We start from the raw sequence: 25760 nt of genomic DNA on the forward strand, positions 1-25760 counted from the left end.
ACGATTTATTACGGTTTACACGAAACTGCGGCGGAAGTGGCCGCTAGGTCGTTTTGTTTTTTTGATAATTTCTTTGATTTCATTACTGCCGGTGGTGAGCGTTATCGGTGACGGGCACGCTTTGGTGGTGTGACCCAGGCGAGAAGATGTGATCCCAATCCATGCGATGAAGGCGCTCTGGAAGGTCTTTCCTGCCCTTAGGAGAAGTTACCCGTGCAGCGGCCATGCGAGTTCCGAGCGGAGAGCGAACGCGTCGAAGTTGTTAGTCCATTTTCCGGTTTGGTCGTCGTCGTCGGGTTGCTCCGCCATGTACGCCACGGCAGTCACGGGCGCCAATGCAGCGGACGAACCGGCCTTTAGGCCGCAAAAGGCCCTAGTTCTCACCAAGTTCTCGCGGTACGAGTTTGAGAAACGCCGCCACGCTCACTTAACAGAAGAGCAGCTCGTCAAGGATGTAAGTGCAGCGTGAATCGTGGTGCGCTTTTCCATTCCGCTACCCGACTCACCGCCGCCACCACCAACCACCCCACCTGGAAATTACTAACGTTATCTCTCCCCCTCCAAAATTCTTATTTTTTTTCTTCTAACAGTACGCTGCGTTAATTCCGTTACAGAAGAGTGCGTCTTCTGTTAGTGGTTGTCAGGAGGCCGTTTATGAAGTCCTACATTCGTCGGGGGCTCGCATACGTTTGAGGAGAGATAAGGTGATTTTGCTGTTTGTTTTGGTGTTGTTTTTTTGGTTGCATGTTCCTAGCGTCGCCGCACTGCGCTCGTGTCCGTACACAGTCTAGAGGTTCTATAGCAGCAGCTGTGACGCGTATGCGAGTTGGAACGATGCCGACCCAGTTCGTTTTCCTCAGATGGCTGGGGAAAACCAGTTTGATCTTTGTAGCACGTGTCGCTTTTTCCTTATCTTGGCTTTATTTTTTTTTTTTAAGGGCTCCCGATTTTGGTAAGGATGCTTCGATGTGTCAAAAGGTCGGGACCTGTTTGGTGCGAAGCTAATCTTTGCAGCAGCATGTTTGGAGTGACCCTCCCTCGATAGCATGCTCCTCATTCAGGGTTCCTCACATTCCTACGGTCAGCTATGGCAAGATACTCGCGTCTAACCTGGGACTACAAAGAAAAAAAATTTCGCTAGCACTGACCTGTTCCAATACAAAGACTAGCTCTGTTGATAAGTGTGAATCCACAGACATCAGCTGTCGTGATAGCATTCTGTGCTGCTGCTAGACTCTACTTACTGTTAAGCTGATGGGGCGGAGCAAGCTACATGCTTGCTGGACCTACCAATTATCTCTGACCCACTCTTTGTGCATGAGTGTGTGTGGAAAGAGTGATGACTGGTGCAAGACTGGGGTACAATTCAATGGTCCAAAAAATGTGTAGCTTCCACTATCCTGTCAGCTTTTTAGTGGTGAATGGGGTATAACAAAGCAGCTTACCAGGTTTCATTTTCTGTCTGTTAATCTTCTGGTTTTTAGTAAGGGAGCGATTACACAAGAGGGTGCTTGCATGCGAATATTGAACATCTCGCATATGGTGGTAGCCTTGCAGAAACTTGTACAAGTTGTTATGTCTGGCTTATGTAGATCAGGTTCCATGTATTTCTGGCAATTCATAGTATTCATTTTATGTTATCAAACTTATCTCATGTTGCAACACCAGTAAGTCTGATAACTGACAGGGGTCAATACCTCCTCCGAACAGTTTTGAGAACTGGGTCATTTGGTAGATTTTTTCTGTTGTACTTGTCTTTTTTGTGTCCCCTGTTTTTCATCATCTGCCTAATGATTTACTGTAGCAGAGTTTACGAGCATGCATTGCTTGTAGACTATCACTTGTTGCTGCAAAAGCAGTGTTGATTTTTAACTTCTATCTATGACTACAAAGAGGAAAGTGCTTTATTAAGGGTGATAGCTCTATGAAGGTTCTCTGACAAGAGTACAGTGTGGTAAGCTTTCCTTGTTAAATTTTGTAGTATATGAACTTTGCATGTTGCTGCCTAGCTTAGATGTCAAGTCGACTTAAAATTTCCAGTTATCCTTATTTTTAAATTTGAATTTTCATGTCTTGCAAAGACGAGACAGATTTTGCTCAGTTTTCGTCTAACCTTACTGTACGCTGCCTTTGTATCGTGTGTTGAAATTTGTGGAAGGGCTGTCTTTTGACTTGCACAAAGGGCATGGGGGACCAAGTTTTTTGGGATAACTTCTTGAGACGACAAGAGAAAGTGCACATCGAAGAATCGCACCCTTTAAGTTCAAGCCCCGCAACGGCTAGTTCTCATATGGACGGGCATTACACAGGCATGCATTCGTGTAATCGTTGATGCATGATCTACTCTACTGACTTACAGTCAGCAATCATGCTGCACTGGCAAAGTTGCCCTCTATGGCATAGACGGAAGACATTATCTGGCTCCCTAAGCTACATGGCACCAAGTGAAACCAAGAGACTGGGACATTGCCTTCTGCTCCAGTTGGTCAGCGCCGTGCCGCTGACCAATCTTAGCAGACGAGATCAGGGCCCCTGGATGTAGATCGTCTTTACGCTGTATGAACATTCGTGCAATAAATTCTACCTTCCTTTTTTTTTTTTCCTTAAATTATTTGCGCAGGTTTGGTAGGTAGATCAATGTTTTGTATCTGTGTCAGCTGTCGTTTTCCGGCATTATGTGAAATGTCGGCAGAAAAATGAAAGCTTTTTTGTCCTTTTATTTCCTTTTCCCGTCTCCCTTCCCCCTTTTTGTTTGCTGCAGCTGGAAGCGAGGGGCTCGGATTACAACAGCCTTGTTCACCACCACAAAATCCACACCAAGAACCGTGAGCTTGTCGTGAATACCCTCAGGTCAGTCCCAGGTTATCTCCGTCTCTTCATCTTTGCCCTTCCGCATTCGTTGAATACCTTGCTGCAATAGCGTTGCTATAGCCTGAAGTACAGTGCTAATCACACTTGTCTATAACGCGCGAGCGAGCGGCTTTCTCCGGGGAGCGCTAGACTGGTGGCATTCGCGGAACTAAGCTAGTCACGTGGCGCAACATGGAACGGCCCGCTCGAGGGGTGTCCTGCCCACCCTATCAGCTTGATAAGCGATAAAAGTAAAGTGCTTTATGATATTTTTTGTTTTTTTTGTTTTTTGATGACGAAATCGTTGATACGCCTTCACGCTTCAGTGTGTTTATTGTTTGGGCAATGAATGATGTTTGTAAAAAGCGTGCGAGCAGCCTTCCGCGTTTGCCGCCAGCTGATAGAGTGGGCAGGACGACACCCCTCGAGCGGGCTGTTCCATGTTGCACCACGTGACTAGCTTAGTTTCCGCGAATGCCACCAGTCTAGCGCTCCCCGGAGAAAGCCGCACGCTCGTGCGTTATAGACAAGTGTGATTAGCACTGTACATTCTCTGATTATGTACCTGTACTTTACTTAGTGTACTATTTCTGGTATTTTTTGAGGAAAGTGCAGCTCCCGACTTTAGAGTACATTCCTCAAATTTGGCCTGGTTAAATTTGTATCCGAAAGGGATGCTTTGGCTTGCAAGTTTGTTTACACCCAAACGTGCCCAAGTGCATTTGTTTCCCCCCCCGACTTCTACCAAAGACTGTGCGCGCTTAGCTACCTCTTCGTCGTGCATTTCCTGCGAGTTCTTTATGTACCCTACGATTGCCGCGCTCCTCTCTGAGTTTCGATGTGCCGCCATTTTGGGATTTGTCATTTTGGAACGCTTGCCCGCCGTCTAAATAGGGTTCTGTGGTTTTGAATAAATCCGAAAGAGTCTGAAACAGATTTGTTGGTAAATTTTACGCCTATTCGGATTTATCCCCATAACTGAATTTCGAGGTTGCGTTGACAAAATAAAAAAATCAAGAAAGGGGTGTACAAATAAATTTAATAAAAGTGCAGGGTCAGTGGTCCTGAGGAGATGCCACTTCAGTTTCCCTTGAAATCTCAAACTGCTCACAAATGGGGTTTGCCTTTTAGCTCGTGAGGGCCCTTAGGACAATAGGTCAAAGTAGCCATACTTTATTTTTTTATTTTTAAGAATTGGAAACTCTGTAAAATAAATGAAGAATTTCAGAGGATTGGGAATCTACCAAAGACAAGCTCATATAAGCCCCACATTTTTTTTTGCTAAAAATAAACTCGGAAAATTGCTTTCTGTATTTCATGGGATATAAACTCAGAAAACACAAAACCCTAGTTATAAGTAGATTGTGTTAAATAGTTTGTCAGCGAGAGTAGAACAGCTACTCTTGTGGCCACTTTACATCATCCAGTATTCGTTGCCATTTCCGAGATACACCCCTGATAATCCCTAAAACAATGCATACCAAATTTAAAAAAAAAAAAAAAACTGTATAGGGACTGTAAGGGCTTAATGAAAGACTGTGCTAAAAACTACTTGTACTTTGAAAGTACATTGTATTTATAGTACTTTATTTCAAGTACATTGTGCCTGGTGTACTTACTACTTTACTTGAAGTACATAACCCTTAATTTAGTTCATACTTTTTTTAAAGTACTTCTTAGATGTACTTTACCCAACACTGGGTAAGGGCATAGCCCAACGTAAGCCAACACTGCCTAGTTAACAAAGCAGTGGTGCTGAATTTTCAGCATTCCATTTAGACTTGTTCAATCGGCGAGGACAAGAGTTCCAGCAGAATGCAGACACAGCACTCATGACCAATCTGTGTCCCGTGTTGGCCTCCTCTAAGTGGTGCAGAAATTTCAGCACTATGACTTTGCTATCTGGGAAGCTTTGTTTAAACTCCCGTTCTGCCCGCCAATCTCTATTTATTTGAATATAGGGCGTCCCAAGCGGACTTCTGCTATAAAACGAGCTCAGCAAGATAGCTGCCTTGACATAGAAAGCTCAAACTTTTCACCGAATCTGCACTGAGCATGTCAGTTTTACCTTATGAAACTCCAAGGTGCAGTTCTCTTCCTGTAAAAGACAAGCAAAAAATTTGTTTAACTCAAGGTTGGACGCGTTCGCAGATGACCGAGTTGGCAACTTTATTTACTTGTGGTGCCATCTACCAAAAGGCACATCAAGCAGACAACAGAGTGTGTCGTCTGCTCGCTGCACCCATCGGAAGATGGCGCCACATGCAAGCGGCGTTGCCAACTCTGTCGTCTGCGAACGCGCCCAACCTTGACCTTTTTTGCTCTCGTTTTTTACGGGAAGAGAACTGCGCCTATAGGATAAATTCTGTTACAGGTAGTGCATAAATGCACAAAGAGGTGGTGTGCCAAAAAGATGCATACAATTGCTTGACTTTGGCTTTAGATAAGTAGTAATGCCAGCTGGTGCTAATGAGCAGAAGCAGTGGTTCACTTTGAATATTTAAATACTTTAGGCACCGGGTGGCGTGTCATTTGATTATGCTTGCTGGGTTTGGTAAGCCTAACTTCAGAATGATACTTGTGTGGTGTACAAATGTTGGCAACCCGATGTTGAATACCTGTATTTGCTGTTTGTGCTGGGCCAGTCTTAGTAACATTAACCATTCCCCCTTAATGTCTGTGGCCAGGACCTAGGTAAAAATGCAAGTGTAAAAAGTTGAACGAAACTCTCCTCCCCCAAAATACCTTGAAAACTTGACTGCATCACATAAGGTAAGAATAATATTGTCCTTTTCAGTTTTAGGAATAGGCCTATCGAACACCAAGCATGGGCTTGGTGTTTGATAGGTGAAACCACAATAATTTAAAATCAAAGTCGGCAGGCCAGTGACGACTTGACAGTTTTGAAGGTGCATCTTTATTCTAAAAAATAGCCAAGAATATAGAAGTTTGTCTTGTTTTTTGAGGCCACACAATGCTAAAACCTGGTTTCCAGTCGGATCAATTTCTTTTGAATTTATGCATTTGTCATCTTTTAAGGAGTAAGTTAAAGTTTTGTAGTGTCTTCACCAACAGCAAGGAGGGGACTGTTTTTTGTGAAAATGTGTAGAAAGAATTTAAGTTTATGAAAAAATGTGACTCAACATGCGTTGCTCTTCAGTTGGTCCTGGGGAGCGTATCTTTAACTGCTCACTCTTTTATTGCACTGGGGGAAGCACCATCTGTCCCCAAACATCTGAAATAATTTTGCTTTAGGGACCAATGCATAGATGGTAGCACAAAAGAAGTCTGATGAGATACGTCTGGTACCAAAATATTTTGGCAAAATAGGGACAAAAAGTCCCCTTTTTTTGCCAATATTTTTTGATCCTGGAAGTCCCCAGTTATGGGGTAAATGCATGCCCATTTTAAATAAATAAATAAATAAAAAAGAACTATGAAATACGGTAATTTATATTCTTAGCTAACCCAAGCAAATCCTAAATGTCCACGTTACTGGCTGTCACTTCACTACATTTGTGAATCCGTCGATTCATGCGGGAAATTTGGCCAATTCATTTTGAGTGGGTTCTCCACCGCCCGTACCTGGTCACGTGCAGACGACTGGAAGCCATTTTTGAACGACGCTCTTCTGTCGGGCTTATCAACCAATAGATCTAAGAAATTTGACTGTAAAGTCCCTTTCACAAACTTGCGTGGAGCTGCATTTTACTAGAGCTAAGGTTTCATAATACTTGCGAGGTCAAATGTGCATACTATCCACTAGAAATGCCAGTCTATATCCCTGTCAAAAGCTTTTAAAGCCAAGAGTGAAAGAATGGTGCGCAACAAAAATAGAAATTGTATGGAAACAGCAAGTGTCCCACGGCTTACCCAATAGATGGCGCCAGCAGATCCCTTCATGTTGGTGCCAGCAGATCCCTTCAGGGAAAATAGAGATAAGACGAGGCCTTAGGCAGGGGTGCCCGTTATCGCCTTTGTTGTTTATGTTGTATCTGAGAGGATTGGAGGATAGACTAGAGAAGAGTGGGCTTGGGTTCAACCTTTCTTACAGTAAGCTAGGCCAAAAAATTCAGCGATCCTTACCGGGATTGATGTATGCGGATGATATTGTACTAATGGCTAACAACAGGACAGAGTTGCAGGAATTAATGAGCATCTGTGGTAGGGAAGGAGAGGAATTAGGTTTAGAATTCAGTAGCGAAAAATCGGCAGTCATGATTTTTAACGAGGATGAAGTTGAGAGGCTGAAGATACAGAATATTACAGTTGAGAGAGCTAGTAAATACAAGTATCTAGGAGTATGGATATGTGATGGTGCAGAATATCTCAGAGACCATGAAAAGTATATAATAGGTAAGGGCAACAGAAATGCAGCTGTAATGAAAAATAGAGCACTTTGGAATTACAACAGGTATGAGGTGGTGAGAGAGATTTGGAAAGTGGTCATGGTGCCTGGCTTGACTTTTGGAAACGCAGTGCTATGCATGAAATCCGAAGTGCATGTGAGACTAGAAATAAAACAGCGCGGAGTAGGTAGACTGGCTTTGGGGGCACATTGCAAAACGCCAAACCAGGGAGTACAAGGAGACATGGGATGGGCATCATTTGAGAGCAGGGAAGCGGTGAGCAAGGTAGAATTTGAGGATAGGTTGAGGCAAATGGACGGGGAGCAATGGGCACGAAAGGTTTTCAGCTATTTATACATGAGGAGTGTAGACACAAAGTGGAGACAGCGCACTAGGAAATTAAGAGGAAAGTTTTTGGGCTATAGCGAAGATACGGAAGAGCAAGTCTCAGTTAAGAAGAAAGTTAAGGCCACAGAAAGAGATCGGTGGCTAGAGGGAATGCAGACAAAGACGGCTCTGGAAAGCTATAGATTAAACAAAAGAGTTATTGCCAAAGAAAGCATTTATGACAATTCTAGGGGAAGCTCATTGCTGTTTGAGGCAAGAACGAGTGTTCTGCGAACCAGAACATACAGAGTGAAGTACCAGGAAATTGATACAGTGTGCACTGCTTGTGGAGAGGAGGACGAGACGGCTGAGCACTTGATACTCTACTGTAAAGGGCTTCACCCTATGCCTACCAAAGACAACATAGATTTAATAAAGTCATTGGGTTTTAGAGACAGCGAAGGGAGAGTGGATTTCAAGACTGTAGAGATTACCAAGCAAAGATTAAGTGAATGGTGGCAGAAATCGAGAGAAAACTAGGTCATTTCTTATCCACTGATGGCAAGGGGGTTTCATAGCCTCACTTTCGTTGCACTGCGGAGTGAATATAGATTTCACATTTAAATATTCTAAGCTTAAATGGTAAAACAAAATGGCTAGGTGGCGTAAGCTACCGCCCGATCCAAAGGGCTCAGCCGTATTCATCCATCCATCCATCCATGTTTGATTCGTTTTGTTGCGTACCAGGGAGAATGGCATCGAGACGCGTCTGGTGGACCGCTTCGACTACACGGACAGCAACATAGACTGGGCCGACGTCATCATCACGACGGGTGGGGACGGCACCTTCCTCATGGCCGCCAGCAAGATACACTCGCGAGACAAGCCGGTCATCGGCATCAACAGCGATCCTTCCAGGTGACTCTGCACTTTTGACATGTTCCGACTTGCCGACTTGCACATGTGCGTTTTCCTCAATCACACTTCTAGACAGATGAAAAATGTTCCTCGTTGATTGTTGTTAAAGCCAAGCTTGATTGGAAGATTGCCCTTGCTGATCTGCGGTGGCGTCGTCTGCTAGTTGTAGCAGTGGCTGCCTTGCCCTTTCTGTGGCTGTCCGTTTATTTTTGTAGGTGAGCCTTCAAGGAAAGGGAAACGGATATATTGAAGGGTACATTGTTTTTGTGGCCAGTAAACAAAGAACTCGTGACCAAGATGTTTGCCCATTAATGTCGTCTCTTGGGATACTGTTCGTTTGCACACGTGATCAACCCTTCTCACTTTTTTGGTCCTCCTCGCTCGTGTGCAGAAACATGGGTTTTGGTCGACTTGCTCCCTATATAAGTGGAGGTTGTGGTCGTTGTTGTGAATGACTAAGCAGCTCTCAAAGTTTGGCGATCTAATATCTTCTTTCCGTAGTTGCACGCTTTTCGCGTGCAGGAAATGCGTTCCCAAGTATAATATTTAATTTCTCCTTATTCCAGTCCACATAAAATGGACACATTAAAAATAAGAAGCTTAATGGACTGGTCAAAATGCGATGTCAGTGGTCCTGTAAGCCGTCAGTGTGCTGGGTGAACAGTACTGAGATAGGGAGGAAGAGAACGATGCATAACAAGAGGGACATTGCGCTCCGTCTCGTGTAGGAGACTGTGTGTGTTATCCTCTTTTTATATTTCTTCCTTTTCCTTCCCTGTCTTAGGTTCAATCATGCCATGTTTACTCTTTTAATTTCTATTTACACATTTCGTTGCAGGTCTATTGGATACTTGTGCCTACCCGGGCACTACACGGAGAACTTTCCGGTGGCTCTGCAAAGGCTACTCACTGGGAAATTCCAGTAAGATCGCTGGACACCATTTTACTCGCGATTTATACACTTCTCTGAAGCCACGGGCACAAAAACAAAAGTTAATGTAACCTCGAAACTTGAAATTCACTTGCTATAAACTACTTATTTTTTGCGAGCTCAATATTTCGCGATTTAGGTCAAAACTGAAGTTTTGGAATAATTTGCGGGTTCTAATTTTTGCGACTTGGTGGAACCTCAATATATATTCCAATGTGTTTACATTTTACAGGAATTGTTTACAGGACCCATTTTTCACAAATTGTAGGCGATTTACAAAATTCGCGAACATTGGGTCTTTGCGAAAATTAAGTTGTCTACAGTATGTCATATCGGTTAAAAAAATTTTGAAATTGTATTTAGGACTTTGAATTAAAAGGGCAAAAATGATATGAAAGTGGTACTAAAGGAAACCTGAAACAAACCTAAACAGAAACTGAAGAAATCGGCAAATACTCAAATCATTCCCTCGTTAGTTTGTTCAAATCCTGTCCGGAGTGTTAGCAATTTGACGAAGGCTTATTGCAGAGAAGACAGTTTTTGGTTGCACGTCAAAGGTACCTACCGTAGAATACCGTGCATCCGCCCATTCTTCTTAAGCGCCCATATCCAAATTTCTAAGATCTGAGATAATATGTACAGTACATTTATATGTAAAATTGATGACTGGACAAGCGCCCATTCTCCATTTTTTTGCGATCATCTCTAAATTTTACGGTATTTTACGGTAGGTGGCCAAATCCTTAGTGCTCTGCTGGGGCATCCAAGGTGCCCTTTGTTATTTTAGCATCTAATTTCCCGACAATGATTTTCTGTAATCAGTTACGTTCTAATGGCAGCTTAGATCAGCTTGTCTGAAACCCTTATATATGTGGCTAGCTTATGTCACCAAGGTGGGATAGTTTAGGCAATGCCACATCAAGCCCGTACGCTTCACAAAAACTAGATTTGCTCTTTGTCTAATACCACTGTTATAACTACAGCTTTCTGTCAGACGGTGTATCAGCGCGAGAAGGTTCGCACAGCGGGAGGTCAACTAGGGCTAGCCTTTTATTATGGCGCCTGTCCGATCTGCCCGGGCACGAGCTTGGTTCACTGGTGGAGCACGCTCCCGTTACAGACGGGAGTTGTTATAATTCAGGCAAGGCCATGTCAAGCCCACATGCTATGCAAAATCCAGTTCTACTTTTTCTAGTAAGCTGCCGACACACTGCTGTCGGACAGAAGTTGAAAAAACATTTAGACTAATGTCATGCAAGGTATTGGTGTATTGGTTCTGTGTTAGCTACGAGCGTCATGCGTGGCACAAAATGGTTTGTCGATTACTCGGACATCTTTTGGCATGTGGTATCAACCATCTAGGAGGAAGGTAGAGTGACTACGTTGTTGATCGTCGGAATAGCAAGACCATCCTGCTCTCTCCAAGATGGCGTTGGGTAAATTCCAAAATTCACTCTGCTGCAGATCATCAGAGTACTCTCAACTTTAGCAAAGCAAATGCTGAAGAGGTCGCCTCCTCTTCGGTGTTTGCTCTGCCGAAGGGAAAAGAGGTGAGAGAAGCTTCCGCTTTACCCTTAACCTTTCACTGACCATAGAGAGACTGCTCCGCCCTTTTCAAGACTGCTTTGAGTAGATTCCGAAGCGTGAAACCCGGTCGCTGCGCAGGTGGATGTGGCGGCAGCGGCTGCGGGTGACGCTGAAGGGGGAGCACGCGTTTGACGCACCGGTGGAGCTTCACGATCAGCAGTTGCAGTACCCCGAGTACCGCTTCCTGGACTGCTGGCAGGAGCAGCACCGGAAGCCTCAGGACGAGGCCTGCCCACCGGGGCACGCCTCCCACCTACTGCCCGTGCGCTCCCTCAACGAAGTCTTCGTCGGAGAGTCGCTCTCGTCCAGGTGGGCCGCTTCTCTTTCGGCGAACTCTCGTTCTATTGCTTTTCGTTTTGGCGACCTTTTGTATCCTTTGTCTTTCGGCGGTCTTTCGATTCCTTCCCCTTCTGTTTCGGCGGAAATTTCGATCCCTTTTTATGGCCTTTCGATTTGTTTTAACGGTCCTTTTAAATTTTCTTTTGCGTTTTAAGATTTCAGCTGGATTTCTTTCTCTTTTGGTGGCCTTTCTATCCTTTCTCTTTCAGCAGGCATTCAATCTCTGTTCTACAATTTAAGAGTGAAGCATCAGAATTGCCTTCCGAGACGAGTGTGTCAATATGCTAGGGGACTTTGTGGCACACAAGCCAGAACAATCATTGTTGTTTTCTCGTCGCCAGCTTGTTTATAAAATTCCCCCCCCCCCCCCCCCCTTTTTTTTTTTTCTTGCATAGAGGCGATGGGGAGCGATCATGCACTCGTGATTCACGAGATTTAGTAGTTTGTGGGTGTACGGTTATGGGTGTAGAAACGGGGAGTGCATGAACAAGCTTGATCGCTTGTCTGGTATCAGATAAGAGCCTATTTGTACAGTGCTGTTTGACGGTGTTACGGACACTTGCGTCGAGAAAGAACTACGAGTTACCAGGACATCTGTTGCGAAATATGAGGTGCGGCAAGCTTGGCATATGATGTATGAAGCACAGTTTATCTACTTAACATGCTCAAATGCTACTGCGTGAAAGCACCTTCAAGCGTGCGCACATACAAGTATTGAGAAGGTTAATTACTGGTACCACCGCCGAACGCGGCGGTACCAGTAAGCGAGACCAATATTTTTAGCATGTGGTAGTTTTGTTTGGCCACTACTGTACAATAAGGCCTTGCAGGTTTATCTGCTTTGTTTTCTCTCAATCTTGTCTGATAACCACGCGCTTGAGCGCCATGTCGGTCTACGCGCTCTGCACATTCTCGTCGTAGCCCGGGGTTTGGTGTGCCTCTGCTTGATCTTCGTGTATTTTCTCATACACTTTCAGGGTGTCTTACTACGAGCTCTCGATCGATGGATCTCCGCGGGTGAAGTTGAAGAGCTCCGGCCTCACCGTCTGTTCGGGCACGGGCTCGACATCCTGGTCCTTCAACATCAACAAGGTTACCCCCCAGTGTGTCCAGAGGATTCTCGACATCGGTGAGGAACAGTCTTGAGTCGCTCACTCGCGGCTGCTTAGAGCATCGTGGATACCTTAAGGGGACACTGACAAGGTATTTATGCTTGTCAAGGTTTTTATTTGTACATGGCATGCTGGAGCGGGCCAAAGTACCCAGAACACAATTTGCGGCTCGAAATTTGGTTTCTTTCCTCCCGAAAAGCGCCGATCGAGAACTGGCCGGTTTGAGTCATGCTCACTCTTCTCCGTGGTCGCGTGCCTTTTTTTATGGTTTAGACAGAACCACCAAATATGATCAGTCGTGGGTCATCAAAGGCACCATTCTCAATATTGAAAATAGAAAAGAAATATGGTACCCATTTTTATGACTTCTAAAAGCCGTAAATATGTACTTTGATTGTAGAAAAATAAATTTGTACAGCCACGTGACTTCTGCCAACTATCCTCCTCCATATTTCTTATTCTCTCCTCCCTCCCTCCTCCTCCCCACCCCTTCACTGCAATATAGATTTCGAGCAGTTGCGTTTTTTACTTTATTAAAATATATGTGACGCTGTAGCAAAATATTGATTGGGTAGTCTTCCAATACCATAATGAATCATATTAAAAAACTGCGCAAAAAAGACTGGACACGAAGTAGAAACGGAAACAAGACATACGCATGGCGTAGTGTGTGCCTTCTACTGTGTCCCACCTTTTTTCCGCTGTTTTTTAGTATGTCGTTCAACCAACCAGCCCAGCAAGCCATCCTTTTAGTCCATAATAAATTGCCTGGCGAAAAATGGGGGTGTCAGTGTCCCTTTAAAAAATACTAAACCTAGGAAAGGTTTTTTTACCTGGTTAGCCAAGCAAATCAAGCCATATTGGGTACTTCTAGACAGTTTGTTTTTAAGGTAGTAATCCTTCCATAGGCAATACTGAACTAGCCATCGGCATATCCGCAAAGTGCCGCGACGACTTGCACGAACCCGTCGCGGCTCGGATGGGTCCAAACTCAACCGGTGCGGTTCTACGACGGATAGTGTCGCTTCCCTTTCAGTGAGCTCGGAGACCGGCGTGGACATTCCGGCGAGGGGCACCCAGCTGATCGATCGGATAACCACCAAGTTCAACAACTCTCTCATCTTTGACCCGTCAAAGTGTCTGATGGCGTACACGATAAGGGACCCTGTTGTCTTTGGTGAGCAGCAGGTGCTGGCACCTTCGTTGTTCATTCATTCCCCCGTCTCTCCCGCAGGACTTTTGCCGGTGGGTCAGTAAACACCAAAAAGTCTTTCTTTCTTTTTTTGGTCGATCTATGTTTAGCTCGAGCTCCCTGCCACTCATGGTTTCGTGACTCTAGTATGACGTGCCAAAACGCTGTTGAAGGTAAAGAGCTCTTACCGGACATAGGAGTATGACCGGAAGACCCTCCCATCGTTCCGAATCCAGTGTTTTTTTTTTTTTTTAAGGCGGAGCTGTTAAGGGCTAGCTTCCCTAGTATCGTGTCCGTGGACGAGCGGCGTGTCGACACAAAACTCCAGACAGCTGCCGCCACCTATGAGCGACGGCGGCAACCTTTCCACTCTGGTTTTCACCAGAGTGGAAAGGCTGAATTTCTCTAGGCGTCGTTCTCAAGGTCATCCTAGAAGTCGTCCTTGAGGTCGTCCTAGATATCGTGAAGATAACAGCTCTGCTGTTCCTCCATCCCCACGTGAAGTGGAAGGGATCTAAATTTTCCTAATTATTTTTCTGTGGACAACATTGCCGAGTGTCGTTGAATGCGAGCGTCTTGTGTTTTGCAGGAACCGATTTTAGCAGCAAGCCCCGCGGTTTTGCCAAACGGTGAGCACGCATTTTTTTTATTTGCCTTTGGCGCTTCCCTTTCGTTAAACGAAGGCACGAATGCAAACCCATTTTAAAGCGATAGCTTTTTATGGGAACCCTTCATGGGCCTTTCTTGCTCGTGTTGATCTTGCTGCACGATGGTTTTCAGTCGTGTCACATGATATCATGACAGGTGACATTCAATATCCCCGCTAAGTACAGCGGGAAAAATGATGACACGTGAGTCGTGGTCACGTGACATAAGGTCATGTGGCAGCAATCTAATTGCTAATTTAGTGGGAAAATCGACGTCGGCTTCAAGTCTCGACGTCGTGCGATCCAAGGTCGCACGATGCAGTCACGTGACCAGATATCCCACGACGTACGGCCATGCGACTTCAATTTACTTGCTCTATTTGGCGAGGAAATATATCCGCTAAATTCCGATAGAAAGAGCCACTTGTTTAAACCCCACCATGTGCCATTATACCTCCGTTGCATTTGAAAAAACGACTAAGCCAAGCATTTCTTTTTAGGATCGAGGTAAAGTCGCGGATGTTCGACGCCTGCCTGGTGATCGACGGGGGCCTTTCATTCGTCTTCAACGACGGTGCTACGGCGGTCTTCGAGATATTCGAGGAGGACGCCCTGCGAACGGTGCAATTTGTTGACTGACCCTCCCGCGGAGGCGGGTAGGCGTTTGGAGCCTCTAACCCAGTTTTACGTGTACATAAACTGTTGCTCTTTTCTCGGCGGCAGGGGGCCGTGCGGCACTGCGCACGTGCAACCTCTTGCCGTTAGCCGGTAAAACTTTATCGAGGAAATAAAAACTATTTTTGTACTATTTTCTTCGGTGTCTTTCTGCACTCTTTTGCGAAGTGCAGCTCCTACGTCCCCATTTCCCCTTTCTCCTGCAAGTTAAACTGTGGTGGTGTCAGCATGCAAATAGCCCTTGGACATTTTCGGTTCTTAAAGAGACAATGAAGGCAATTTCGGACATCTTTTTGGCGATTGAACTGGGTCCCAGGCACGTCTCGGGCCACATTGCCCAAATTTCAGCTGAAACCGGCGCTTGTGTGCCGCGCAAATCAATTAAACGTTCGCGGTAATAATTGTACCGGAATCGACTGGGGCGACGCCCCGAGAGTTGCGGGAGAAGCCAGAGGCGGAGCTCACGTGACCGATGAGAGGCCAAGAAGCGCGACATCGCAAGAGACGCCTCAGCGATTGGTCGAAACGAGAGACGCGCCCTCGGTCACGTCTTGGTTTTCGGTTTTTAGGAATACTGTTCTAATTTCCGCTTCAAATAACCATGAAATTATAAATCGGACCGGAAAGGATTACTAAACCGTAAAAAAAGCAGCATAATTTTTTTTTCTTTGCTACGCTGGACGTGAAACGGCCAACGAGCAACTCTGGGCACTTCGGCATGCGGGCTGTTCGTTACCGGCTGGGCGGTCTCCCTCGGGTGATGGCGGAGGCCGCCAAACACATACTCCCGTTCCGTTTGTGTTGGGTCACTAAACGGAAGCTCGAACTCGCTCGCGAGAGCGGCATTGCCGTCCATGTTGACAGATTCGACGAAACGACCGTGCCACCGCGCTGCTATAACCCACCGCGGTAACCAGAGTCTTGATCTCCTAAATACTACCGATACCGACTATTCACACTTGACGTCACTCCCTACGTCGCCTCCGTTTTCGGAGGCCCAGAGACGAGAATGGAGATTGTTCAGTTTCGGTTTCTTTACTTCTTTCGTAGGCACAGAAATGTGCATCACAAATGTCTTCAAAAAATTGGGCAGCATGCTATGTTCCCAAGAAGCATAAAAACGCCATTTAAAAAAATTAAATAAAATCGTCTTCATTGTCCCTTTAACTAGACGGTAGGCTTTGCAGTGTTTGCAACTTTAAATATATGTGCCATCTTCGAGAGAGGAGTTTCCTCCCGTCACCTTTTCTTTCTCTTCCACGGATGATATTTCCGAATCTCTCGCCCCAATCTCGGGTAATTCATCAAAATCGGGAGATGGTCGCTTATACCAGTGTCGGACCTAATTCACTCTTATGGTGAAGGAATGATGTGTAAAACGTAAGGAAACATGCAAACCGAAAGTGTGGCAGGCTTACCCAATGGATGGCGACAGAGTTCGTCGATAAACCAAAACATTTTTTGGCAGGTTGCTAGGCAATTGTGTTGCACACATAAAACATTCTAACATCTCAAACATTTAGCGATACTCGTCTCCAGACGCCTACATTCGCAGCACTCTTCACTTTGTAGTTGTTCCTAGGATGAAGCGATACTGCCGCCAACCGGGCTGGTAAACCTGGCGATCTTTCAGAGCCTTCCACACTCTCGAGCCCTTCTTCCTCGGTGTGCGCAGGTGGTCGAGCTCCTCCTCGCCTACCCCTCTGGTCACATGACCTCCCTGTTAACCAATCAGAGCCGAGCTCCTCCTCCCATCCTAAACGATGATAATCGGTGTCTAGCCTTGCGGCCACGCTTTAATCCAGGCTTCACTTTTGCCTGGACTTCCCGAAATGCCAAACACCTAGCCAAAGACAAAGGGCAAATACTCCGTGTCATTACAAGTGAGCATAGCAGAAGATATAGTAGTACCAAGCTAGTGGGTTCCAGCGTTCCTGCCAAGTGCGCATGCTTGTGCAGTGCAAGCATTGCTAAAAACAACATGCCCATACTTATTGCTTCGGCTTTGCATGCACATAAAGTAAAAGACTGCAGTCTGTTTCAAGTGTGCCAAAGGTCACACAAGTAAGCGTTGTTTAGAATTTCTGTTCTTAAATAGGGGACACCTATTGTAACTATCTAAAGCAGAGTGGTACACACAGTTCAACTACAAGAAAACAGTTCTCAAAGCCAAGAACCGGATTTGTGACTGGCAAACGTCACAAAAATGGTCTTGCTTTTCGGGTGTGAAAGTGGCCCACATTGTAATGCTTGCAAATGCAACGGTCTGCCAAGTTTTGAGGTGCAGGCCTTTCTAAAAATCGTTTTATCTCTATAGAAGAGATGGTCTATCAAATTTGCTTTGAGATAGTACTACATAGTGCATATCGAGCGAACTCCATTTTATTGGGACACATTTTCATCCCCTGGTTTCTTCTATCGCCAACACGCACCACAGTTTGTCAGGTGTGCGGTTATGTTCAGCATGACATGCAGCGCACATCTGTCTTTTGTATAGTTGGTGTGTGGCATGTCGTCCCCTCGCTTCACCTTGTCTTGCTCACGGCTAAGTGTAGTTGACTGGGCTTGGCTATGGCACGGGGTCAGCGCCGTCTTTTCCTTCACCCTCGTAGCCTGCCGCAAGTCCTGACCTGCCCTTGACGACTCTCGAGGCCGGAGTCTTGCCCAGGTCGGCATCTAGGCCTTGCCATGATCGCCTCATTAGGAACTCCCCTGAAAAATGAAATGAGTTGCAAATCATTTGTTGGCAATTTGGCAACAAAACTCGAGAGAAACAGATATTGATAACTTGTATATTATTTTAAATGTCTTTTCACTGCTATGGCCTTTTTGTTTAGCTCTAATGATTTGGTGCCATAAATCAGCAAAGACTGAATGCTTTCTTTTTTTTTGACCATTTTAGATTTTAATAAAGGAAAATTACCCCGAAAAGTTGATACCAATTCAGTCTTTCTGCTGTAAAAGACAAGACTCCCTCAACTTTAAGAATGATGGTTTCTGAAAATTTTCTTGCTCTTTTTATTGTCGGCTCTTTAAACGTCTGTACTATAGTCAGCGACAGGTGAAGAATACAGAAAATGTTTCACCTTTAAAGGCCCATTCGAACAGGAGCGTTTGCTTATGTTTTCTTATGTTACAAGTGGCTGGAACATCCATGCCCCGAATGTTGTGTGTAATCTTTCGTAACATAGCGCGATGTAAGCAACGGGTGCTGCGTGAACCGACCTTAACCGAAAATTTCTGCTTTTGATGAAACTTTGTTGTACGCACAATCAAATACCAAAGCCCGGCAGAAGATAACAGGTAGAGCATCTACTGCACTTTTAGCCTATCGCCAAATGTGCACAAACATTGATGCAACTGACGAGGTGGGTACCTGCAGCTCCAGTATGTAGCTGTGGTATAGACACTGTCCCCTCTTTGGCTACCAAGGCACACTCCTTTGCCGAGTCAACGCCATGCTCCCGTGCACCCATGGTGCGAATCATCCCGGTCACCAAGGAGACGTCGTAGACCTCCAATCCTGTCTGCTCTTGCAGATCCATGTAGAGGTCTCCACCTGCCGAGAAAGTATGTCTGCTTGAAGTTCTGCGTCCAATCACTCGGTACCCGAGTTAGAAAAAGCTTCGGCATGTAAGTAAAAGCAACCATTGGCAGGAAACGATAAGCCGAAAACTTTTTATTGTTCTTTCCTTTTGGAGCCCTGAGTTCTGCTGCAATCGATTGTTGTTTTCAACTTTGACACTCTTAATAACATACATATTTGGCATTAAAAAAAAAGTATATCACTGGGAGTGAAAATTATTTGAGCTGAATTGTTAGAATACAATTTGCAGGTGTATATAATATGCATTCAGACAGCACTCAAGAGCCACCTTTTGTGGTGTGCGTGTTCCTTTTTTCAGCTGCTGCAGCCATGATAATACCATACTTTTTTTACATTATTCTCTCTCTCTCTCTCTCCCTCCCTCCCCCCCCCCCCCCCCGTCAGCATGTCCTGCATTTTGCTAGCAGGAAGGTCTATACATGGCGGGGTTTGCGCGGATGTGACTGTAGCACATTGAATCGAGAGGTGACCAATCACACACCCCCAATCCTCCTTTCTCTTCCTCTTCTACCCAATCATAGGCGGCAAATCTCAATTCGATTTGCTACGGTCGCATCCATGCCTATGACGTGCTTAATAATTCTGATCTGGACTACTCATTTTGAGAATTTCAATAAAAGTGTGCTACTCATGCTTCCTCACTAGTCGAGACTGGTCAAGAGATCAGACATCCTCAGTAGGCAAAGTTTATGTCACTAATGGCCTTTCCTGATTGGCACATATGCAAAGGAATAGAGCTCTTGCTAGATGACACAAGCACGAAGGAACACACTGCGGGTGTAGTTACACATGCTGGCTCCTGCAACAGTAACTGTTCTGAAGCATAAACCTAAAACAAATGGCACTTTGCAGTGCATTGTCGACATCTTATATAGGTTATTTATTTAGAATCTTAAACTGATGAGTGCGTGCGCATGTACCTACATTCCCAGCATTCTCCTTGCTTGGGTAATTTGGCAAAAGGTCTATTCTCTGTCAGAAAGAAATGTGACTGAAATCCATGAAACTAGTGGTAGCTTCAACTCCTAAAATACTGTCGAATGACTTGGCTACGAAAAATACTGGAAGAGCAAAAGTAAGCCAATGGCTTTGACAAACTAAGGGAACTTTGATGACCTAGAAAAACCTGCAGTCGAAGAACAACTCTGTAGAACCTTTTCGTACCTGGCAAGATGTCTCCGAAGGTCGTGGAAAATGTCCGGTTCCACTCTCGCGACGGATTGAGCGCCACCTCCAGTTCAAACGGCGTGATGACGGGGCGAAAGAACTCCTTTGAGTCCAGCAGCGTGTTCTCTGGACATGCCACCAGGACGTAGACGTCCACTTCCTGGAAGTTTGCGAGCTTCGCAACGTTGAGTTTGCCCACCGCGAGAATGTAGGGCTTCTTGCCCGCTCTCCTAATGAGCTTCTTCAGATGGTCCAGCACAGAGAGGTAGTTGCGAACGCCCAGGGTCCCCACCAGGATCCCGACTATCCGGGCGTCCTTGGCCTTCTCGATGAGGTAGTAGCGCCTCATCAGGTGACGGTTCACGGCCACGCTCTCCTTGCGGACGCGCTGGGTCTCTGGGTCGTACGAGTGGCACTGGCACTCATTGAAGGTAAAGATGAGGTTTGTGAGAGTTCGGCCCTCAGGTCCCACATAGAAGAGGGCGTAGTCTTCTATCTTCGAAGAAGCCGGGAGCGCAATTCTTCGAGAGCACTTGCAGACGGAGTTTGGGTTGGTCTCCGACTCGCCGACCGGATCGCCGGGGATGATCAGGGTGGACGGCACCGCATTCTTGTAACTCTTGTGGACAATTTTGAAGATTTCATCTGCAACACGAGAACGGGGCAAACTTGAGTTATTGCTGGGCAGCATCTTATCTCGACATTTGTATTCACCACTGGTAGCCCGGAGGCTTACTGACGATAACTAGGTGATGCAACAATTGGCATGCAATAATTTTGAGAGAGACTTTGCCCGATGACGTACTGGTCTTGAATGAGATGATAACTCGCGTGATCAAAGATGTTGACTGGTGTACGCCTAAGGCTCTTCATTTTCGGGTTTTACTTTTATTTTTACGTCCGTGACATTATATTGTGATTGAGGAATTGAGCTTTTTGTTTTTTTGATAATTTTAATAAAAGATATATTTTTATTTTCTTCAAATTGTTTTATTCTATTACCCCGAACAGAAAAGCACACAAGAGAAAATCAAGGTTGAGCCGGATGGCCCCAACAGGAAAATGGGCAAAACCCATTGACGACCTTGGGGGCCTTGAACCCCCCTAAACTAGGGGGCGCAAAAAAGGAAGGGCAACCCTAAACGAGGACACACGGAGGACAATGGGAACCTAACCATTGGAACAAGATGAAACTTAGCGATTGTTAAAATAGTCGTTGACAAATAAGAGACCCGAAAAAAACCCCACGTATGTGTGACATGATGGCAGACTCACTGTTTTCGTGGGCAAGCGTCACGGACAATCAAAGAGGGTCAACAAATGTTCAACAACACAGACTGGGCATTAGTCAGTCCAATAGGGTGTTTTCACTGATATAATTTCACCACCAATTTGCTGTTATAAGCTGTTTGGTGCGTGGCAAAGGCAAGCATTTCAAGGGTATTTACACGACACCCCGAAATGCATTGTGAAAGAAGCTTGGATGAAAGGAAATATGTGAGCGCGTAAAGTGTAGCTTCCAAACTGAACAGTGCATACTCACCCCTGCAATGGTCGTACTGAGTGTCAAAAAGCACCACAATCTGGGTGTCTGGGTCAAAGTATGCATTCTTCAAGCCTTGCTCCAGTTCGTTCAAGTCGCAGGGGCTGTTTCCGAAGACGAAGAGGACCGGCAGCTTCGACGGCACACTAAGGCAGGAGTGACCGAAGTGAATGATGCTGTCCGCCTGAATGTGCTCTGCAGCGACTTCGTCCACGCAACAGCTGGAAAAAAATTTAATTAATTGGGAGTAATTACTTGGCGAGTTGAGCACGTTGAGAGGAAATTACACGGTACTTGACTCGGGAATAAGCGGGGTGTCTCGAATTGATCTTGGCGCTGTAAAACGAGCCGCAAAAATCGGTGCCTGCACACAGACGGCTGAAACTTTCGCCGAATGTGCATTTAAGTGGTACACTTTACCTGGTGCAATTTCAAGGTGTAACTTCCTTCCCGTGAAAAATCTGACCAACAAACCTTTTAGGGTCACTGGCATATGTGTTTGCAAACGACCGAGTTTGCGATGGCTGTAGCTTGTGGCGCCATCCACCGTTTGCTTGGCCGTCTGCGAACACGTCCGTGTTTTATCCTGACAAGTTGGCGGGTTTCATTTTTCACAGAAAGGGAACTATGAATAGAAATTGCACCAGGTAAAATGCACATTCGGTGAACGTTCCACCTTTTTGATAACAGACGCCGATTTCTACGGCTCGTTTTACAGTACTAGGATTCATAGTGGACATCCTAGATGAATCTTGGCTCGCGTCGATGCGTTCATACCTTCCGTAAGACGTGTCACCGAGGATGAAGAGGCGAACATCGACAACGGCTTTCTGAATGAGCAGCGTGACCCTCACGGAATCGATAAGCATTTCGTCCGGAAACTGAAGCGCAATCTGGAAACGAGAAAGTGTCCAAGGTAATCATCTGATTTAGGGTAACAGCGACAAATCCTTACCGTTTTATAACCATGATCTTGGATCCATGCCACGCAGCGCTCAATCTCGTATTTGGATGCGATCTCGGAGTCGCTGGTTCGCGCTAAGCTCTCGACAGACGCGTCCAAAGTTTGATCGATTGCGGCACGACCGCTGCTACTAAACGACAAAGCCATAGTGCGGATGTAGCGGCCGTAGCACACTCCGAAGGCGTCAAACTTTCGGTAAGATCACCTGTAAACAAGCCAGCACGTGTTCAATGTGTTCATGCTGTTTCCGGCGTTTTCGTTTTCGGATGTTTTCGGTGTTAAGTGGATGGGGACAACGATTTGTACACTTTGTGTTGGGTGGTAACCCGCGTCACCTATAAGGTTATTCGTGGCTGTCGGTTACTACAAAAATTTTGCGCTAGAATTTTTAAAACTTACCTAAAAAAACCCCCAAAAAACCTGTAAAAATATTGAAATATTCTGAAAGTAGTGGCTTGAGAGTAGGCGACTTGCGTGCATCTATGACGTCACACAGCCAAATCCGCCAAGTTTTGCGCGACAGTCGAACACGTGCCAGTTTTGAAGCCATGTGTTTCGACGCTCACGATGGGCGAAGTGGTGTTGTTATGGTAGCGTAAACGTTGATTACAGGTCGTACTTGCAACAAACAATGGATTTCGACAAGATACCGTATCGCTCCGTCGACGGCGTGAGTTTCAACGTGTTCAGCACGGACGAACTTTTGCGACTGAGCGTGCTAAGCGTGACATGCTCGGAAACCTTCGACATCGTCGGCCACCCCACGAAAGGTGGCCTGCACGACTCTCTGCTTGGTAAGTCGCTTCCCCCAAAGCCATGCCAAAATCCGCAAGCAGTAGCTAGACTACCTGTCCGATCAGCTAAAGACTAACAAACGCAGACATTCGTGTGAGCATTGCACATGCATGCACACCGAAGTGTCTGCACACTTTTCTACCTTCTCCTTCTCCCCCCATATGTGGCACACCAGTGTGGCACACACACACACAACCAAGAGTGGAGGGCTTAAAATGCCCTCCACTCTTTACCACTTCAGCAGAGCGAACGCTGGAGAGGAGAAAGCAACCAATCATGGTAGTGTCCTCCTCAAGAAATTATACTTTTTTTTGTGGTTTCTAGGCTAGGTGGCGCAAGCTACCGCCCGTTATAAAGGGTACAGCTACTAGCATCCATCCATCCATGGCAAACGGAGAGGTTTGGAGGAGGAGCTTGTTCAGCTTTCCCAACGTGTAACAGACTACTGTTTCCTAGCTGTGGCTGTCGGTACCATCACCCATTCTTTTGTAATCCAAGAAGAACCAGAGTTGTACTCTGACAAATTCCTTTGTTCACACGTCAGACAGCTATTTGAGTGAACTGCACCAACACCTCCTGGACTACAAAGCCCATAGTGCTGAATTTTCAGCGTTGCGTAAAGAAGGCCAGCGCGGGGCACAGCTTAAAACACAAGTGCTGCTTCGGCGTTCGGCTGGGAATCGTGTCCTCGCTGATTGAACACGGTATACCAGCCAAACGTTGACGCAGCTCTCGTCTCCAATCCGAGTCCTGTGATGACTTCGGGCAAGCGACTCTGATAATTTAGCAGGGCTTTGTTGTCTAGGAGATGATTGTGAGAACGCGGCAGTTCACATCACATTCATTGCTGTCGGCGAAATGCAACGCAGGGCCCAGCGATCGAGATGAGGTGTGTGCCACGTGCGGTCTCGGCTTCGTCGCCTGCCCCGGCCACATTGGACACATCAGCCTCCCACTGCTCACCTTCAATCCCCTCTTCTTCAGGACGCTGTACCAGGTAAGGGAAGCCGAAGAAGCCTGCATGTAGTTAATCTGCTCGCAGCTTAGACAAAGTCAATAACACAAGAAGTTATGCGGAGTGCATGTTCGTCTGCTTCTTGCACAGGGGTTGCAATGATGTCAAAACGCAAATGCAGAACGCAAATAATCTTACTAACTGATTAAAAAAAAAAAAAAAAAAAGGAAGTGGGTAGGTTTTAAGGCATCTAGCATTGAGGACTACCCACTGTTCCCCCAGTCAAAGCCACTTGGAGCTTGGCATTGTTCTGATGTCACAGCAACCCCTGCGCAAGAAACAGATCACTTGCTCTCTGCGTAGAAGCCAAAGGAGCTCCCCACACCGTAGTCGATCATGCTACAATACCTGGAGTGAATCTTTGACTGGTAGTGTCTTACATTGTCCATTCATTGTAGTTTTTCTGAAATGGCAACAAGTTGCGTCACGGGAGGCATTGCAGAACACCACAAATCGTAACAGTCCCTGCGGTCGGTTATAGAAGCTTCTGTTATCAGACGAACATCTGCCAAAGTGTTTGCGACTGACCAGTTGTCGAACGAGCTACCGCAGAACCAGAGTCTTCTGCATCTGAATTTGGTTGCCATGCAGCCGTCAGGATTGCGGCAATGTGTCACATTCCTCGTTACCTGTAATGCCATGGGATGGAAATCTAGGGAGAAGAATGAAGACTCATTAAAAGACACCAGGCATGGTGTATTTGCACGGGAGATGTTTCTCCCTGGAGAGGGCTAAATGTTGTCACGTTTGAGGTCGCAGGTGCCACATCACAGATGCCTGTATGTCCTCCCCACCTCGCGGAGAGCGCGCGAAAAACTGTTGCCGTGCTACGGATTCTCCGACCCGACCAGACACATTTTTGTTGAATTTTCAAATTCAGTCATCACTTCTGAGTGGAACCACCTTCAAGCATCTTTAGCAGCTATCCCATCACTTGATTTATTTAAAGAAGCACTTACAAATCACTTTTGTTAATATTTTGTCGAATTGAATGTGTTTTAATCACTGCCTTTTACGTTAGTATTTTCTTTTGAGTGAATTCTTATATGCCCCACCCCCTCTGTAATGCCCTATGGGCCCTGAGGGTATTGAAATAAATAAATAAATATAACATAGACCCTGTTAATGTGGATACCTCGCTATAAAGACAACAATAAAACAATAAATACATGCATTTTCGTCTCACCATCACGGAAAACTTATACCATGAACGCTCTCACTGTATTTGTGCCGGATCGTCGCTAAGGGTTTCTCGGAAGGCACAGCTGTGGTTCACCTCGTTGCACGCCGTCCACTTTTCTGCAGTTGCTGCGCGGCAGCTGCTTTGGCTGTGCCCGCCTGCTGTCGCCACCAGCGGTGTGTCAGCTGACTTTGGCCCAGTTGCAAGTGCTGCAGTACGGGGCCGTGGGCGCTGTGCAAGAACTGCAGGAGCTTGCAGCCGAGGCCATCACGGACGAGAAGGGCAAGGCCAGCCGCTCCGTCATGGGCCTGGCGCTCAAGAAGCGCATCGATGAGCGCGTCAAGTCTGTCATGGAAGGTCGGTGATTGGCGATGTTACTATAGTCTTTGACAGTATGGTGAGAATAACAGCACATGGCCTGATCTGCACACCACCACTGTTCACTAAGCTCAACTGTCCAACCGGAACCAATAAAAGCCCGCAGTCTCCCACAAAAATGCAAAAACAAAGCTGGATGCTTTGCCTGCTCCGCCCAGTACGTTTGGCTTTTAGAGCGCAGCTC

At 45.9% G+C, this 25760-nt stretch overlaps 3 protein-coding genes across 4 annotated transcripts in view; 2 read left to right on the forward strand and 1 right to left on the reverse strand.

Moving 5' to 3' along the window:
* The first annotated feature begins 32 nt into the window (after positions 1 to 32).
* On the forward strand, positions 33 to 15060 carry LOC8023698 (NAD kinase 2, mitochondrial). 2 transcript variants are annotated; one of them, XM_029984472.4, is made up of 10 exons: positions 56 to 454; positions 615 to 704; positions 2762 to 2850; positions 8274 to 8444; positions 9283 to 9366; positions 11041 to 11271; positions 12279 to 12430; positions 13450 to 13590; positions 14195 to 14234; positions 14753 to 15060. In XM_029984472.4, the coding sequence occupies exons 1-10, from the start codon at positions 167 to 169 to the stop codon at positions 14889 to 14891; spliced, it is 1425 nt and encodes a 474-aa protein (XP_029840332.2). In that variant the 5' UTR covers positions 56 to 166; the 3' UTR covers positions 14892 to 15060. The 2 variants fall into 2 exon arrangements, with proteins under 2 accessions (XP_029850313.2, XP_029840332.2); XM_029994453.4 differs by lacking the exon at positions 615 to 704 and having other exon boundaries at positions 33 to 454.
* Positions 15061 to 17287: 2227 nt separating this feature from the next.
* On the reverse strand, positions 17288 to 22675 carry LOC115332141 (2-(3-amino-3-carboxypropyl)histidine synthase subunit 2). Its single transcript, XM_029994451.4, has 6 exons — positions 22200 to 22675; positions 22022 to 22137; positions 21245 to 21465; positions 19699 to 20346; positions 18304 to 18486; positions 17288 to 17639 (listed from the first exon to the last, which is right to left on the reverse strand). Exons 1-6 carry the CDS (start codon positions 22353 to 22355, stop codon positions 17497 to 17499), a joined length of 1467 nt encoding a protein of 488 aa, XP_029850311.2. The 5' UTR covers positions 22356 to 22675; the 3' UTR covers positions 17288 to 17496.
* A 31-nt stretch (positions 22676 to 22706) lies between these two features.
* The window catches only part of LOC115315461 (DNA-directed RNA polymerase I subunit RPA1), a 79538-nt gene continuing 76484 nt past the window's right edge, over positions 22707 to 25760 (forward strand). Inside the window, exons 1-3 of the mRNA XM_040217029.3 lie at positions 22707 to 23002; positions 23873 to 24000; positions 25324 to 25555. Coding sequence (XP_040072963.1) covers positions 22840 to 23002; positions 23873 to 24000; positions 25324 to 25555 — 523 coding nt within the window. The 5' untranslated portion in view covers positions 22707 to 22839. The remainder of the gene's footprint in view (positions 23003 to 23872; positions 24001 to 25323; positions 25556 to 25760) is intronic.

The sequence above is a fragment of the Ixodes scapularis genome, unplaced genomic scaffold (assembly GCF_016920785.2).
Source record: "Ixodes scapularis isolate PalLabHiFi unplaced genomic scaffold, ASM1692078v2 PGA_scaffold12__126_contigs__length_90152505, whole genome shotgun sequence".
Lineage (NCBI taxonomy): Eukaryota > Metazoa > Arthropoda > Arachnida > Ixodida > Ixodidae > Ixodes > Ixodes scapularis.